Source organism: Planococcus citri, chromosome 4 (genome assembly GCF_950023065.1).
Source record: "Planococcus citri chromosome 4, ihPlaCitr1.1, whole genome shotgun sequence".
NCBI classification, from domain to species: domain Eukaryota; kingdom Metazoa; phylum Arthropoda; class Insecta; order Hemiptera; family Pseudococcidae; genus Planococcus; species Planococcus citri.
The window spans coordinates 49,082,269-49,100,134 of NC_088680.1; the positions used below are offsets into that span (position 1 = coordinate 49,082,269).

Here is a 17,866-nt window from a genome sequence, read left to right on the forward strand (position 1 = left end):
ATGAATTTTTTTAATCATTGAAATAGTAAAACAAAAATGAAGTGTGTATTGATAGAATATTCTTGTATTGAAATTAATCATGCATAATAACGGTAGTGGGACTGGCGTCCAACTCGGTATTTTGTACATATTGTTCCAAATTATCAATGTCGGACTGAACGAAATTCCATATGTGACCTTAATCACGATCATTGGACAAGTAAGAAAAATTCTGCTGAATTATCTCATCTCGGTTGGAATGCTTTCAAGTGTACATTGAAAATAAGTAGTTCGTTTGGTAGATTTGCGATATTTTTGGAGTATTTTTTTCGTGCGTAGTTTTTCTCGCAAGTGGAAGTGATGAAAAACAAAATAATTGAATGAATGAGTTTCAAGTAGTTGAGTTTCTATTAGTCGTGTTCAATTCGAACTCGAAAGTATAAATTAACATGTAGATTCCAGTATTATAGTCATTAGAACCTGTTTTATTAACACGTGTTTAGTTATGAAAAACATTCAATTCCTTAATCAACTCGACATCGATTATTTCATATCGTACTTTAAGATGAAACCATAGGACGATATTATCAATCGTAATTAATTTATTTTAATTGCAGATGCTTTATGAAGGTGATTAATATGATGAGTACCTCATCGTGGGTCACTCACTCTATTTCGTAGATGTTTATATTATCTCTCAACGATTAATAATAATTATAAAACACATTGGTCTCTTGCAGGTATTATTATATATGAGAGTAGTGAAACTTCCATGGACAAATTACGAGGTTTGTGTGAACGTATCAGCAATTTTGGAAAAAAAAGATTATCGAAGATTAATATTAGCAGTATTTGAACATGCCAACGATATGCATTTATACTACAACATGATGTCGTATTTAATCAAAGGAAAATATTTAGAAAAAAAATACGGTAGTCGAAATTTCCTGTTTCTGTTATTATTTCTATCACTGGCATCGACGATCATCGATGTACTATTATGCTACGGATTTTCAGTGTGGTTGAAAAGTCCATACTTGATGAACGCCTGCGGTATAGGATTTTCAGGTGATTAATTCGAGTACTTTCTGGTAATTCGAGTTGCCTATACTCGTATTTGGTAGGTACATAGTTTCAATTTTGCAGGTGTTTTGTACGCGTTTAAAGTGATTATTTATATGGAAACTGCCCATCTACCTTGGGGTATAAACGGACTTCCTATTTCTTCGAAATACATCGCTTGGATCGAATTGATCGTTTTTCATATTTTAACACCAGATGCATCGTTTATCGGACATTTAGCGGGGATATTGGCTGGATTTTTATATACCAATACGCCTATCGGATTTATTTTTGATTTCACTGTTTCAAAAATAACTGGTAAAGTTGTACAGTCATTTACATTTTATTACTTCCGTAGTAGATTTATTGCTCAAGATTGGATTTTTTTGCAGGTGATCCTTTCGTACACAATTATCATGATTTTGTAGGATGATTTTTGTCGTGTTTTCAACGTGTTATTTTGATGTTGTGTCCGAAGTCGAGACAATGAATGGTAGTCTTAGCAGTGCTGAACGAATACATCAGTTTAAGTTTTTATCTAGTAATATTTGTAAAAATTTGTTTATTGTGGTAAATATTAAAAATTTGTTGACTGTAAAATGTAAAAATAGATTTCGATTTAAGATCACAGAGAAAAAGCGTTCTAATAATTACCTAATGATATACTTATCACAGTACCAAAAAGGTATTAAAATATACCAATATAAATTTCAAAAAAAATTAAAAAAAGTAGGTACATACAAAGAAAATAATTACAACAATTAGCTATAGGTACAGAAAGCTTGTACTTATAAAATACTTGAGTATGATGTGGATTTCATAAAATTGCATATTAAAATGGCACAACAATACCTAGACAAAGGTACATAGAAAATATTAGTGGTGGGTAGATAAGGTAGACGTACTCAAGCACTGAAATAATTGGTAGGTAATAAAAACCTTATGAATAAATTTCATTGTGATTAAAAAAATATCTACACTTATACTTAATAATCAAATGCCCAATCGAGTATCAAGAAATCATCACGTTGACATTGGAATCTATCAAGTATGTGGGTTTGCTCAAAGCGACCAAACTTTCACATGTTCAACAGATAGAGCTGATTTTTCATCTGCCCATGTAGTTTTCCATTCATTTCTCTTTTCCCAGAAGTTCAGCATAGCCTGAAAACAATTCGAAAAGACATTATTCAAATTGAAATTTATAGTTTTTCTTTCAGCTGTCCGCTCACATCATCAGTTGGTATGTAGGTATCTACTAGGTAGTAGGTACTACATATATGTATGTAAAATTTGAGATCCTAGAAACAGGAGATGATGAAAAAAAGGCTAACCTTCCTTCAAAGAAGAAAAAAATAAAAAATCAAAAGCCTCCATCAAGAAATGAAAAACGAAAAGCTCAGACCCAGCGTCATATAATTTAAAAAAAAAAAAAAATTTTAAAAGTTTTGGGACACCCTGTATAACGTTTAGACGTAGATATCGATGTATCGACCGTCGAATCGATGATCGAATCGATATACTACGATTTATACCATTGTTTTGATGTCGTCACATGTCAATGTCCGCCATTATCAGTACTAATCAATTAACAAAAACATTCTATGATTCTACTGCTCTCATTTTATGTTACTTGAGTCTTGAATCAAGTCAGTGGACAGATTTTTTAGTATTCATGTGTTCAAACCCAACCGCAATAATGGAATTCAAAATGTCCAGCGAAAGCGAGAGCAAAATCCTCGAAGAAAGTGATGGTCATTTTCGAAGGTAAGGGACTGAGAAGTTTCAAATTATAGTTTAAATCCGAGTTTCAATTGTTACAAAATATTATTCTAATCCAAACTCATTTTTAGCTACGATTCGTTATCACAATGTACAATTTGTTCAAAGTTGAACCCAACATATTATGACAGAAGATTTAGATAACCATAGATAGCCAGTGACAGCGAAGAGAAAACATAATTCTTGAAAGAACCCTAGCATTTTCAAAAGTAAGTGAAAGAATCCTCTCAATTTTAATGAAATCAGTTAGTTGTTCTAATCCAATCCCATTCGTAGCAAGCATTTGTTATTAAACTGAGGAATTTACCTTCGGATCTGTATTGGACCATGGTTTTTTCGGAGTCGTTGTACAGACATCAGGGAAATCAGACACACCACCAACCGAAACTCCCAAGGTAATATAAAACTGAAATTTAAATCATAATATTAGATAAACCGACAAATCCTTCTTTGAGAATTTGGTTTTACACAAGACCAAACAGTATTTCTGCCAGCATGTACATCTACATACTTCTCTATCGAATGGAGCTAATTTATTAGTTCCTTCTTTGTAAATGTATTCGGTGTTATCAGGTAATCCTGCAATTTGACGAACTGTCTGATCAGATTCAGGTTGTATTGCTCCCAAATCTTCACCATCCACTTGGAATGAGATCTTATCTGAAAAAAGTGAAAGAACGAAGATATTTAATTTGAAATTTCCCGCAGACATGTAGGACTACATATTTCCCGATATTGGGAAATGAATTTACCTGGTGTCCAAGTGACCGTATAATTATGGAAATCATTTGCCCAACCATCTGGAGTCATCTTATAGAACAGTTTTTGCTTTACGCCGTATTGAGGACCCAAATAGACTCCAACTTCTAAACGTCTGTGACCGTAGTGATTATTGGTGCAATCGTATTGTTTATTTCCTCTTGACATAGCGATACGAATTTGACCAGATTGATAATACTCTCCGTAGTTATTTTCGGCTGGTGTGAGCCATATTTCTGAGAAAAGAGTAAAAATAGTACATCATTATCAGTTACCATAAATTAATTATTAGTTTTGCCTTCAAGACTTAAAGTATCGTTTTTCTAGTACCTGGAACTATCCAGTCACCAAGTGGTAATTTAGCTCTGACGTCGATTTTTCCATATCTAAATGAGAAACTTTTCTTCGTAGTGATTTGTCCAGATAAAACTGGAGGTAGAATGTTGAAACTTTGTCCTTTTTTAGTACATTCTGCGGTGTTTGCTTTACCTGTACAGCTGTTTTGAAAACAGAAAATAGATATATGTAAATAGTGATGAAAGAGGTCGTTTGTGAAGTGATTTTTGCAGTTTGCAGTATTTCAGTTTATACTCGTACTTACTCTTTTAATGTGATCGAACCTCTGATATTGTAACTGTCTGCTTGTACTTTGGGTTTAATTAGCAGTTTTCCTTGCTTCACGTAGACTACTTCATCAGATGTATCATAGGTCACAAATTCGAAATCCTGTTGAATGAATTAAAAATATGTGATTTGAGTATTAGTGCGATTATTATCCCTTTCCAGAGAGAAAAGATTGAATCTGAATACGTCGAGGTCTAATCAGATCAAAACTCTGACTTGATGAAATAATCTGGTCAAATTAAATTAGATCCAGGGAATGTGCTGATCCAGTATTTGATCTAATCAAGCAGATTTGGTCAGATCTAATCAGATCTGGATCTGGTCAGATGAAGTTTCATCTGTTGGATTGAATCTGATAATCCGATCAAAACTCAGATCGTGAATAGATTCAGGGATTGACCGGATCTAAACAAACGGTCTGATCAAATTTAATCAGGTATCCCTTGTTGAATCTGCTCAGATCTGATGAGATCTAGTCAATTATTGGATCAAAGGAACGACCAGATCTGATTTGATCTTTCAGATCCATTAATTTTTCGCCAAGTTCAGCTAAAGAGTAAAAAGAAAATTAAATTTGACAATTACCGGATCGTTAGGTATTTTAACAGTGTAAGACCATATGGAAGTATCCAATTTATCAAAAGGTTCTGTAAATATTTCCTTGTTGACGCAAACTTGTTGTCTATTTTTGAGTGTAAGAGAAACTGTGCAATTCAGGCCGCTGTTTGAAGATTTATCTTCCGGAGTGACAATGTCTGAGGCTATAAATAATATTGATTCGTGTTTAAGTAAGTATTACAATACTTATGATTTCTAAAAATTACACGATCCAGGGACGGAATTGGAATACCTACTTATTACTGTGGTGCGATAGATTTTCACGTGGTTTTTCTGTCCACAAGTTTCAGTAGGAGCTCCCGGACATCTTTTGCTGCATTTATCATCTGCCTCTGGTTTTAAATCGGTAGGGAGGTAATTTCCACAACGACATTCGATTCTGTTAATTATGTTTGGAATTGTGTGAATATTTGCAAATCGAAATATTTCTTCATTTTAAACTCTTGAAGCGGGTATTTATTTACTTACTCATCTTGTACACCGGAATACAAAAATCCTAACATATCACAATAGCTTTGGCAGTGCTTGGGTGTAAGCGATTTAACCATTTGAATTTTCTTATCATTCAACAGGATGCCATTATTGTTGAGGTAACATCCTTTATAATTGTGTTCTGTATCCACATCTGCAGATCAAAAATTCCATTAAAGTAACTTTCTAAAATGCAGGAATCAGTTTTCATTTGTTAAAATTATCTTACCTGCCAATCCAGTCCTATAAATACTAGTTCTCCAACCACCTCCGCACATTATATTCGAATCACCGCCGCATTGTTTCGAGCATTCGTCATTATTACGCAAAATGAGATCTGGGTTTGGGTCTTCATCACCGCAGAAACATTCTTTACTAAAATTAGCAAAACAAAAATGTGTTAAAATCATCCTACATTGATTAGCAATTTTGGAAGTGGAACACAATTTGAAAAGAATATGTAATGAAGTATCACAAGCGTTGAATTTCAACGGTTATTGCCATCTTTCCATTGTTCTTCGAGTACATACACCTTAATTGTGGTTTGAAATATGGCACAAAGTGTTAAAATTCGCTTTAGCTGTACTCGTCAATTCTTTTCATGTATTGTTTTGCAATTTAAATTTGTTTGAATTTGTTCTGCTTACATCCAGGTTAATCCGAAATATTTGTATCCGGTTCTGACGCAAAGTTTATGACAAACGATGGGAGATAAATTACTCAATTCATTCCAACTTCCTTTCAACATTCTGTCACTGGGCACGTCATCTTTGCCGCAACCAATGTAGAATTGATGAGGATAAGCTTGGGGATCTGCAAAATAGGCAAAATTTCAAATTCAATTCTGGTATGTACCTATTTTATTTTCAATATTGACTATTGATAGATGTCTGAAAAGTTCGCCTAAAGACCAATAAAATACTTACGAGGCAAACCATTATCCCATACGCTCAGCCTAAGGGGACCTCCACAACGATCATTTGGGCTACCAGTACAAGGAGTACTACATTCTCCTTCGTCCACTTTTGCATGTAAGGGTGGGTATGCATGACTGCAGTAACATTCTGTGCTGTACGTACACACGAAATGCATTTTGTAAATGAGATGCGATGTTAAAATGCTGGTTTCCATAGGTATCTCGTGTTTTTGATATTTACCCAAATTGAACGCCGGAAAACGCATAACCTCTCAATTTACAAGTATCTCTACACAATTGTGGTGTCAAACTCTGTTCATAAACTACTTTACTATCATCCATAACTCGGAAATCGTCTCGATCTTGGAAACAACCCAATTTACGATCTTCTTTGGTTTGTCCATTATCTAAAATTTTCATTAAAATAATAATTATAAAGTTGTTTGAACGATGTGTCGTGTAAAATGTTCCTATGTGAGATTTTTACCTGCGTGTCGAGTTCTGAAAACTTTGATTTTATCTTTAGCGCCACATTTTTCAGTAGGATCGCCAGCGCAATTAGTTACTTCGCAGCCGTAATCATCTTCTTTGAAAGTCGGCGGCAGAACTTCATTCGTGCACAAACACAGCGATCTGTGAAATTGGGCAATTGAAAAGATTTTCCTCGCAAAAATTTAGATCTTCTATAAAAATGAAAAATTCAAGATACGTTACCCTCGTTGAACTCCCGCGTATTTGTATCCTTTTTGGTCGCAAATATTCAGACATTTTCTGTTCGTATTTGATTTACCTAGTTCCAAAGTCACTTCTGGTTTAATTTCCTTGATATTAGCGTTTTTGAAACAACCGACGGATCTTCCATATTCGGGAATATCTGTGAAAATAGCGTTAAATTTATTAAATTATCGTCGTGACTCAATGTACAAATACGTAGGTACATTAGCGAATTTGAAACGTCACAATGGTAGGTATACTCGTCATTTCAAGGTTTAACGTGTGAAATAACGAATCTCGGATTAGTTAAAATTTAACGTACTGGTAATTCCAGTTGCATATACGCTCTGTCTCCATCCACCGCCACAAATTTCGTTTTGATCTCCATTGCAACGAGAATCACATTCACTTTCTGAAAGTTCGACTTCTTTTGTTGGAGCGTGATCAGCGCAGAAACATTCTTTGCTGGAAATTGTGTAAGTAATTTCGTTATTGATTTCGAATTCGAAATTGTTGAATGTGTGAAGTCGATTTCATGCTCTGAAGATATGGGTACAGGTAGTCAGGTACTCACATATAAGTTAATCCGAAGTATCTGTATCCTTGTTTGTAGCAATGTTGATGGCATTTGTTTGGCGTGAGGTCGGGAAATTCTTGAGTCGAGCCTTTTAAGATTCGGAATTCGGTGTTGTCGTCTTTGTAACAACCTAAATATATTCTGGCTGGGATGGCATCGTCACCTTTTGCTGTTTGAAAATAATAAATGTGACAATAGTAATTATTAATTTAAATATTTTGCTATGAAATATTTTAGGTGGAACATTTTTTATATAAAAAAAATAAAAATGGCGAGGAAGATGATTTTAATGATTGATCAATTGATCATTCAAATACAATGTTTTAGACATTTTTAAAAAATAAAAATACAGAAAGCGAACTGTATCTTTTAAAGCACTAAAAAATGTTCTTGATTGATTAAAATATGAAGTACCTAAATACTCGTATAAATATAAAATTTTAAAAATTTCATGAAAATAATTTCAAACATCGTAAAAATGGTTGGAATATCATGAAAATTTCCTGAACTTAGATACGATGTACCAGTAAGTAAATGGGGTATCTACAAGTAGTGAAAGTAGTGAATTTTGTTTAAAAAATTGTGAAAAAATGAAAAAATGCAAATGTGTTCCTCTTTCTTGATCTTTATTCCGTAGAAAAGAGCCTCATCACACAAAAAACATCGTTTTTTATAACTATGTAAGTACCTACCTCTCTCGAAGTGCTGATTTTTGAGAGCTTTTGTCTTCTTAAAAATTCCAGACTTTGAAGAGAAATCAAAATTTTTATACGTTGTAAGTATGAATTTTAGGCAAAACAAAATTGTATTTTTCCCCCAAATGTCGTTGAAATTTTCTATCAAATTTATTTTTCATCTTGAAACAAGTTTTTTATTCGCTCAATTTCATTACATTAGCAAGAACCTCAAAGGTGAAAATATATTATATTTTCGACATCCGCTTGCTTGAAAGAAATCTTGGGATGTTTGAAGACATTGGAAAAGTAACCCCTCTCCCTCGGCTTCCTTTTCTTATAAAATCTCAAGTGTTAAAAAAATGTCCTGATAAAAGTCCTGTTTTTTTATTTCGATATTTCCTGTCTTATAACGTATTCAATTCGTTCATTTGTATTGTTTTTTTTTTTTTAATAATTTTGATTGAAATTAAACAATATGTACTTTGTATAGGTCTACAAATTTTCTTTCAATTTCAATTTTTTTGAAAATTTTCCTGTGAAAAATTTGACTTTGTCATTTTTTGTGTGTGTGGGGAGGGGGGTGAATCGATTGGATAGCTTTTTGAAAATTTGTTTGAAAAAATGTACTGAAAAAGTGGTGATTTTTACAAAAAAAAATCCGTTAGATACCATGGTAAAATGTTGCAAAAATGGTTAAATCATCTTGAAAATTGCTCAAAAAATTGCACAATTTCATGTTGTTTTAATGACCTATCTCTTTTTTACATTTTTATAAAGTTTATATTTTATGAATTTCTCATCTTATTTTTTCTTTTTAATAGTAATATGCTCCAAACAATTGGTGTTTTAGAAGTTGAGTAGTTCTGTCAATTAAGAATGTTGTTTTGATGTAAAAATGTTTTCAAACTAACTAAAGGTCAAACTGATTAATAATTATTTTATTTTAACCGTTTATTATTCATTTTTTCGTCTTTATGGATTTTTTTTATCTATGATTCTGTTTCTATTGCAGTCCCATGCCAATTCCGTTTCATTTTCATTAACCTATTAACCTATTCGATATCAACTCGCAACAAAAATAGAGTCGGGTTTTCCAGTTTCGCTTTTTTTTTTTTCTTTAATGCCAAACTCTCTGATAAAGGCTATGAAGCAACCACCATCACTTTCCATCCTAACTCGTCGGATGATGTGGAGGGGGTGGGGGAACTAAAATTTTCGTGTCTGTGGCTTGTAATGATTTCTTATGATTTGGAGTTTTAAAATCATTAATAATTGAAATTTTAAAAATTCAAAAAAGAACTTTCTAAGTGTGAGCTCAACTTTTCATCATGAATAAAAATAAAGTTGAAAGTTAGCATTTGAAATTTTATAAATTTTAAATTAAAAAAAATTTATGGTGGAGACTCTTTTTTAGTTGTGTTGACAAAATTCGCTCTTTGTGCGCAGAAATGTGGAATTCCGATAGCTGGAGGCTCCAGAATGGCTTGAAAAGGCTGGAAACCATTTTTCTAATCAACTCAGCATGTTGAAATTAGGGTTTAATGTTTGGCTTTCTGAGTTTCTCACTCCATTAGATAAAATGTTGTTGAAAATTAAGCTTTTAAAAATATACTGGAGGCTCCAGAAATGCTCAAAACGGTTCAAAATAATTTCCAGTCGATTTCATCGATTTGTGTGGGGGGAAGGGGGCAGAAAATAAAGTAGGTAGGTATATTTATTTAAGATTTTCAAGTTTAAGGTACATTTTTGAAAATTTTGATTTTTTTTTGTGTTTTTGACCCAATCCATCTAAACAAAAATCGGAAAATGCGCTTTAGTGTCTGGAGTTTTGGTTGATGATGTATTTTTGCATTTTTCAATTTTTTAAAATAAGTAAATTTTTCATTTTCCCAACATTTGTTTTTTGTTTTTTACAATTCTTTGTTAGAAAATTTTCCTAATCAAGAAAATAATTGCAGGGTAGTGTTTTTAAAATTCTTCGCTAGTCATTTTTTAGTCGAAAAAATAATTACAGCCCAAAAGTGTCTCTCAAAAACTTATTGAAATGTAAAAAAAAATTCTTCTCACTTACCACTTATGCCAGTTTCATAAATCGATATTTTAGACTCTCCTCCGCATTTAGAGTTGCTATCGCCAGGACAAGGATGATCGCAATCCACATCAATCCTTCTGACTAGCTCAGGTGGCTGATTTTGACCGCAACGACACTCATCCCTATTAAATTAATTCACCGAGTAATTACTTGAAAATTCTCTATACCTACTCAATTTAATATTTCATGTACGATAAGATCTCACTTTTCTAATCCAGCGTAGGCTAATTGTCTCGATGAACATAAATCTACGCAAGTGTTCGGTGTCAATTTAGGATCTTTTTTCACAAATTGATACAATATTTTTGATTTTTCGGTCGTTTCGTAACATCCTGCGTATTTATATTTTTCTACAGCTTCGATTTCTGAAATTCATCATGCATGCGTAACAATGCGATAAAACGATTTAAATAGGTAATATTACTATTATTTTTATATACTGAGAGACAATAGGAAGGTAGGTACTTTACCTTTGTTGAAAACAAACGTGCCGATAATAAAAATAACATAAAACAACATTATGATGTCCTGCCCCAAACACTGTTATCATACTAAAATAGTGCTAACTGGTTTAGCAAAATGTGGGGAAATCTTTAAGGTCAATGTTTACTGTTTGCATCTCCCCACTAATAGCAATTATATGATTTTGTACCATTACACATGTAAAACTAGTTATTTAATGTTTTTCTCCGAATTGAATTGATGGTAGTCTCTCTGTGACGTGAAATTTCGTTTTTATTATTAATACCAATAGCGAGCGTGCTCATTAGAATTTTAATATTCGTAGTCGAGAGAAAAACATGCAAATTGGCATCAAGATTTTTGCTGGGTTTTTTCATACTCATAAGTGCGATTTATTATCGAAACGTTGAATAATAATTTATCTAATTTATTATATAAATTTTGATCGATATCACTTGGGATTTTCTCGTACTAAAATATGAATTGCGTTGGTATAGGATCGGAATTATGAATAGGTAGGTATTGATAGGTTAATAAAATCTGTGCATGTCTCGTACCTATTTGTGGATCGATTATACCTTCTCATTTGAAGAATTAATATTGAAAAATTAACGTACTTGGAACTGCTGTGCGATAAATCATTATGTAATTTTTCTCGCCACAGGTCTTCGTCTCGTCTCCTGGACATTTCATGGCGCATTTAGAATCATCTTGAACGGGTAACCTGCTCGGTAAATTATGCCCACATCGACATTCGACTCTGCAAACATGCTCGTTAGAGAATTCCAAACGAGTAGGTACCTACCTTCCTAAACTTATTAAAGTCTTTTGTACCCTCTTTCTAATCCGGCGTAAGCGAATCCGTAAATATTACAAACACGTTGACATCTTTTAGGATTCAGTGATGAAGGAAGTTGTAATTTCAACTCTGTCAGCAAGTTTCCTTCGTTTTGATAACAACCTCTGTAATTTTTATCCACTGGTACTTCTGCATTTTGAAAATTCATAATTTATTATCGTGTTATTTTGCATGAAAATAAGATTTTATAATCGCGAAATATTTTTTTTTTGCCTACCTGTTAATCCGGTTCTGTATACGCTGATCTTCCATCCACCTCCGCATATTTTTGTCGAATCTCCAGCGCATGTCGAGTTACATTCGGTTTCCGCCACTGTTAAATTATGACTAGGTACTTCATCTCCGCAGAAACATTCCTTTCTGAAAATTTGATGCGATGATACGAGTAAATTCGAGAAAAAGTTACCTACTTATTCATTTGATAGTTTTTTTTTCTATTTGTCAGTGTCTCTTCTTACATGTAAGTCAATCCAAAGTACATGAATCCTGATTGTAAACATAATTTATGGCATACGTTTGGAGAGTTGTTGGCTAATTCTTGCCAAGATCCTTTGAATATTCTGTTATCTTTATCTTCATCTTTGAAACACCCTTCGTACCAGCTTTGAACATCGGCTTGAGGATCTGTTTATGGAAAATGATGAATTTTTTAATCTGACGTTGGCTATAATGATAGGTTTTCATTCGATAGATGATTTAAAATACTGACGTGGGAGACCGGTATCGTAAACGCTTAATTTGAGCTTTCCTCCGCAAAATTCCGAACTATTTCCACTGCAAGGTGTGTTACATTCGCTTTCCTTGGTTTTCGCGTATATCGATGGGAACTTATGACTGCAGTAACATTCGTTTCTGCAATTCAATAAACGAGTTTGATCATCAGCAGCTTTATCTGGTTATTGACCAAATGAGCTGAGAATTTTGTCAAAATTGTTACCCAGCTTCCATTCCTGAGAAAGCGTAGCCTCTATATTTGCAAATCTCGTTACAGAATTTAGGCGTTAAATTTTGTTCGAGTATTTCTTTGTCTTCTTCTAACGTACGATAGTTTGCCTGATCCTTGTAGCAGCCTAGATATTTACTCTCGAGAATTTCGTAATTTTCTGTAAAAAATAAATGATTTTTTTAAGTATTTTTCGAAGACACGCGAGGTAGAGAAATTTTCAGCGAATTACCAGCATTTCTTGTTTTGAATATTTTCATTTTGTCTTTACTTCCACATTTCTCATTTATTTCTCCGGGGCAGTTGTCGACATCGCAGGCAAAATCGTCCAGTTTCAGCGGCGATGGTGGAATTTCTTTCAGACACGTGCAGTAACTGTAGTTGAAGAATTTGGTATCAGTACATTTTTATAGGGGAGGGGAGAGGAGGGGAGGAATGGTGATTTGAAATAATCTGTCATACTCTTTTTGAGTTCCGGAATATTTGAATCCTTTTTGGTCGCATAAGTTCAGGCAGCGTCTGTTACTGTTGGATTTGCCCAGTTCAAAAGAAATTTCCCCTTTGATTTCACTGCCTTTTGTGCTATTGGTGTTTTTGAAGCATCCGACGAATCTGCCATTTTCAGGAATATCTAAACGAAATGAAAATGTAGTTATTAGATAGATTGTAGGTTCAGGTGCTCAGAAAAGAATCATTGGGTTTGATTAAATTTGATCAGATTTGTATATTCCATGGATCCAATCACAATATGACTTGACCAGATTTATTTGGATCAAATTTTCATCATTTTTAGATCTGTTCAAATTGGATCAGATGCAGTACGGCAGATCTTATACTCATGCTGGATCTGATATATCTGATCAGACTTGATCAATCAGACCAGATTTTTGATCTGATTTTCTAATTAGATCTGTTGAGACCTGATCAAATATTATAGAAGAAATCTGATCAAAACAGATCTGATCAGATAAAAGTTTTGATCGGATAGATCCATTCAAACCTGATCTGATGCAATATGAGAGACCTGATTTTATCTGAATTGATCCAATCAAGCCTGATTGATCAGACACAATTTTATCAAATCAGATCTGATCAGATGCTAAAGGAGAAACCTGATTGCATCTGAACTGATCTGATTCCGAGATCAGACCAGAACTGTTCAGATGATGATCAGATTGGATCCGTTTAAGCCTGATCTGATGCAATATGAAAGACCTGATTTGATCTGAATCCATCTTTTTTTTTTTTTTTTTTTTCAAGTGTCCCCATTCCCCACGAGGGGGTGGGAGAAATTTATTGTGCAATATAAGGAACAACTTACGAATACCTATTGGTTCTTATCATAAACCATACCAAACTACACAACAAACAAGAAATAGAAACAAGAAATAGTAAAAAATTCGCATCAACTACAATAAAATAGATAATAATAGGTAATGAAGAAGCGAAATTTATATCTAGGTCAGGAGGGGGAGGGCGAGAGAAAAAAAAATAATAATAATACAATGGGGAATAAACAAGGGGACAATATTTAATTAATCATAATCTAGGAGGAGGTATTACATGAGATCGATTACGTTCAAGAGTCCACAGTGATTGGACTACTTTACGACAATAGTGGATGTGAGCAGTGTCACTGACATCAATTGGAAGATCTGGACGTCCATCTTTGAATCGTGTACAAGCTAGTAAAACATGAGCGGCTGTCTCATTCTCATCTTTGCCACAGCTACACAACGGAGATAAGACACGTTTTTTCTTGAAAAGATACGAGCGAAATACACCATGGCCTGTGACAGCTTGTGTGAAATAAAAATCCATCTGACCAAGTGGGGGTGTTTCGGAAACATTGGGTATTAACGAGTAAGCGAATCTACCAAATTTGGCTGAACTCCATAACTTTTGCCATTCTCTAGTTGTAGCATCGGCAAATTTTCTCCTTAAAGATCTGATCAGATGCAGTGGAGGAAATCTGATTGATCAAATTATTTCTGATTGGACCTGATCAGATGCTCTAAAGGAAACTTGATTGATCAGCCCTGATCTAAACCATATCAATGTTTTGATCGGATTAGATGCGTTTAAGCCTGATCTGATGCAATATGAAAGACCTGATTTGATCTGAATCCATCTAATCAACATCTAATCAAATCTGATTGATTAGACTGAATCGGATCAGATCACAGTTTTGATCAAATTAGATCTGATCAGATGCAACGGAGGAAATCAGAGTTTTGATCAGATTAGATCTGATTGGACCTTATCAGATGCAATAAAGAATATCTGATTTTAATCTGACCAGATCTGAATAAATATCTGATCAGATCAGAATTTTGACCTAATTAGATATGTTCAGATGTGATCAGATAAAATAGAGGAGACCTGATCAATCTGACCAGATCTAATCAGATCAGAATTTTAATTAAATTTGATGCTCTTAGGACCTGATCAGATCCAATTATTTTCCCCTAGGTAATTATAGCCATTGGAATGGATCATTTTTGTAAAAAGTAGTAGTCACAACGATAGCCAAGTAGGCTCAAATCCATAATGGAGGGGGGTGGCAAGGATCTGCAGCTTCCAAATTTTAAAAAATATTTTGTTTTTTAATTTTTTTAAAATTTTTATCAAAATGATTAGATTTAAAGATTTTTTTTCCTAACCTTAGAGAAGTAAGTCTAAACAAAAAATTGCGTTCAGTGGTTCCAAAAATACGGAAATTTTCAGTGAATGCAGGTTCTTAAAGAGTTTGTTTGGTATTTTACATACTTTTCTGAGGGCTGAAGAGTGGTTCTCAATTATTTAAAATCCAATTATAATTTTAAAAATTCAAAGAAAACAATTCCAAAGTATAAAACAGAGAATCAAAATGCTCTACTTCTATAAGGGTTTGAAATACAAAATTTTCAACATGTTTATCTGAGTCCATTTGACTCCCATTGGGACCTCTAATTCTTTTAGTGTAGGTACTTCAAAAATTTTTCTATCTACTACCTCATTAAAAATTTTAAAGTAAATAGGTACTATTATCAATAATATGTACCTAATTAGTCAAATATGATTTCAAGTGCATGTATTTGTTTTTCCTCATGCTTTGATAAGAAGTACTAGTATACGTTCGCTTCATAAATTCGAAAATACCCAGGTAGGTATTTCCGAACAGGAAAATGATAAGAAACATAATAAATAAGTCACTTAAGTCAAACAATATACTACTCTAACGACCTATGATCGATAACTGCAGTTTATTATAATTACCAGTAATCCCGGTTCCGTAGATACTCAATCTCCAACCACCTCCACAAATTTCTTGGTCATCACCGGAACATCGAGTATTGCATTCTTGCTCAGGAACCTTGATATCTTTAGAGGGTATAGTATCTCCGCACATACATTCTTTGCTGAAATACGTAAATTTTTCAAACTCATTATTCTCTTGAAATAGATACTTAATACCTACTTAATTGATTCAAATCGTTAAAATATAGGTAGGTATGTGCAATTACATGTAAGTTAATCCGAAATATCTAAATCCTTGTTTATAACAATGCTTGTGGCATTTATCTGGCGAATTATCAGCGAATTCTTGCCAAGATCCTTTGAGAACCCGAAAGTCAGGCTTATCGTCGATGTAACATCCCATATACGTTTTGGCAGGAATGGCATTTTCACCTTTTGCTGAAATGGTCGATCCTCGATTAACTCAAAATTTGCAATTTGCTTTGTTATTAGAAGTTTTTCAAAATTGACTCACGAATAATTCCGGTTTCGTAAATTGTTACTCTGGATTCTCCTGATGGGTTGTATTTTTCATCTCTTATGGTCTGATAATAACACTCAACGTCGCTTCTTTGGGCTATTTTCGAAGGATGAAAACTGCCGCAACGACACTGATACCTTTTAAATCATAAAATGAATAAAATTTCATTTTAAAAAAATCCAAAAAATTCATAAATCATATTTAATTTGAAAAAATGGTTTAAAAAAATTATTACTTGTCTAATGCTGCATAAGCAAGATTTTTCAAAGCGCAAATATCCACACAGTTTCTCGCAGTGAAAGGATTTATGTTACTTTGTTTATATTCGTTTAATAATTTGGTTTTATTATCATTTGCGAAACATCCCGCGTATTTGTATTTTTCGGCTGCATCGGTACCTTAAATCCACATCACTGATTAATAAACGTACATAGATTGATAAATAATAATGATCGATTTTTAAAAAATGTATCTCGTAATTACTTTTAATATTCAAGAAACACGTGCTTAAAATAAAAAAACTGTACGCATAATACATCGCGTAAAATGATCGAACACGACTACAGTAAATTACGTGCATTCATCTTTATTTAAATATTATGTATTGATCGAACCTCACGATGTCCTACTGAACAAGAAGTCAAGTTGACCGTTAAGATCTTCGAAGCTATTGGCGGATAGACAACGTAGCTTATCCCTCTCTTCTTGATGTATATTTTTACACGTAAAATAAGACATTGGGATTTTTATTTTAAAACAAGTGTTAGAATATTTTTCTTAGAACCTGCCTACGACTTTGTGGTTCAGAATTTGAATTATGTGTGTACAAAATATTAAAATGTTGTTGTAGTTGTTCGTCTCTTTGTCTTCTTCATCACACTACATATTTTTTATAAATTAAGCGATGAATTGATAAGAAAACTTTTCTTTTAAGAATTTTTTCTCGACAGGTTTATCAATTTGCAATTTTTATTTGTGCGCGTATTTTTTTTTTTTGTTACTCTTTTTTTATTAAAAATAAAAAAATAGGTACTATTTGTGTGGAAAGCCTATAGGTACTTAGTAAGGTGAAGTAGGGATTAGTTGAAGTAGATTTCTTCAGATTTTGATTCATTTTCTTTATTTGCAGTTGTAGTAAATTATTTGAGAGCCCCATCATCACTATGTCTTCTTTCAACTTTTTTATGCTCCAAAATCAAAAATTAATCTTAAATTATTCAACTGGCAGATCATTTTGAAAATCTGCGTAAACTAATGAAAAATCAACTGAACTGAGCGAAAATGTGTAAAAATTGCTCGAAAAATTGTTTAACAAAAGTCTTGAAATACAGTTTGAAATTTTTAGAACTTCATAATACATATGTATTATGGCCAAATTCAGAGAAACCCTCTAAAAAAATTTTCGAATAAATGTATTGAAGTCTGAATTGACAAATCCGTCTTAAGAGTTCGGATTCTTCCGCTGACTAACGTAATTTACATAAAACCATCTGAAATTTATGCATGCGTAATAATTATCAACAAAAATGTCGACTGTTGAACGAGAGTTCAGTCTTGTAACCAAAAATTGT

At 33.1% G+C, this 17,866-nt stretch overlaps 2 protein-coding genes and 1 long non-coding RNA gene across 4 annotated transcripts; 2 read left to right on the top strand and 1 right to left on the bottom strand.

The window, feature by feature from the left end:
- Positions 1-51: 51 nt before the first annotated feature.
- On the top strand, positions 52-1,994 carry LOC135845831 (rhomboid-related protein 4-like). The gene is made up of 3 exons (XM_065364676.1): positions 52-199; positions 720-1,047; positions 1,126-1,994. Exons 1-3 carry the CDS (start codon positions 80-82, stop codon positions 1,467-1,469), a joined length of 792 nt encoding a protein of 263 aa, XP_065220748.1. The 5' UTR covers positions 52-79; the 3' UTR covers positions 1,470-1,994.
- Positions 1,587-16,929, bottom strand: LOC135845823 (uncharacterized). Its single transcript, XM_065364662.1, has 32 exons — positions 16,779-16,929; positions 16,531-16,693; positions 16,290-16,432; positions 16,042-16,213; positions 15,794-15,936; positions 12,998-13,166; positions 12,768-12,910; positions 12,530-12,695; positions 12,302-12,444; positions 12,051-12,216; positions 11,810-11,952; positions 11,568-11,721; positions 11,351-11,493; positions 10,477-10,636; positions 10,251-10,393; positions 7,500-7,671; positions 7,248-7,390; positions 6,926-7,085; positions 6,699-6,844; positions 6,453-6,618; positions 6,222-6,364; positions 5,943-6,108; positions 5,525-5,670; positions 5,293-5,449; positions 5,061-5,203; positions 4,792-4,967; positions 4,184-4,308; positions 3,913-4,079; positions 3,576-3,818; positions 3,335-3,483; positions 3,131-3,229; positions 1,587-2,205 (listed from the first exon to the last, which is right to left on the bottom strand). Exons 1-32 carry the CDS (start codon positions 16,873-16,875, stop codon positions 2,104-2,106), a joined length of 4,851 nt encoding a protein of 1,616 aa, XP_065220734.1. The 5' UTR covers positions 16,876-16,929; the 3' UTR covers positions 1,587-2,103.
- Positions 2,613-3,229, top strand: LOC135845832 (uncharacterized). 2 transcript variants are annotated; one of them, XR_010558840.1, is made up of 3 exons: positions 2,613-2,808; positions 2,895-3,032; positions 3,100-3,229. It is a non-coding gene; the product is annotated as an uncharacterized LOC135845832 (long non-coding RNA). The 2 variants fall into 2 exon arrangements; XR_010558839.1 differs by having other exon boundaries at positions 2,613-3,032.
- Positions 16,930-17,866: the final 937 nt, after the last annotated feature.

What these genes read in the sequence shown, in the direction of transcription:
- LOC135845831 (XM_065364676.1), top strand. Translation starts at nt 80, where the DNA reads ATGCATAATAACGGTAGTGGGACTGGCGTCCAACTCGGTATTTTGTAC. An exon ending in TAATCACGATCATTGGACAA is followed by an intron (nt 200 to 719) that starts GTAAGAAAAATT and finishes GGTCTCTTGCAG; the next exon opens with GTATTATTATATATGAGAGT. An exon ending in CTGCGGTATAGGATTTTCAG is followed by an intron (nt 1,048 to 1,125) that starts GTGATTAATTCG and finishes TCAATTTTGCAG; the next exon opens with GTGTTTTGTACGCGTTTAAA.
- LOC135845823 (XM_065364662.1), bottom strand. Translation starts at nt 16,875, where the DNA reads ATGCACGTAATTTACTGTAGTCGTGTTCGATCATTTTACGCGATGTAT. An exon ending in TACTTTGGATTGACTTACAT is followed by an intron (nt 11,953 to 12,050) that starts GTAAGAAGAGAC and finishes TCAAATTTTCAG; the next exon opens with AAAGGAATGTTTCTGCGGAG. An exon ending in ATATGCAACTGGAATTACCA is followed by an intron (nt 7,086 to 7,247) that starts GTACGTTAAATT and finishes CTATTTTCACAG; the next exon opens with ATATTCCCGAATATGGAAGA.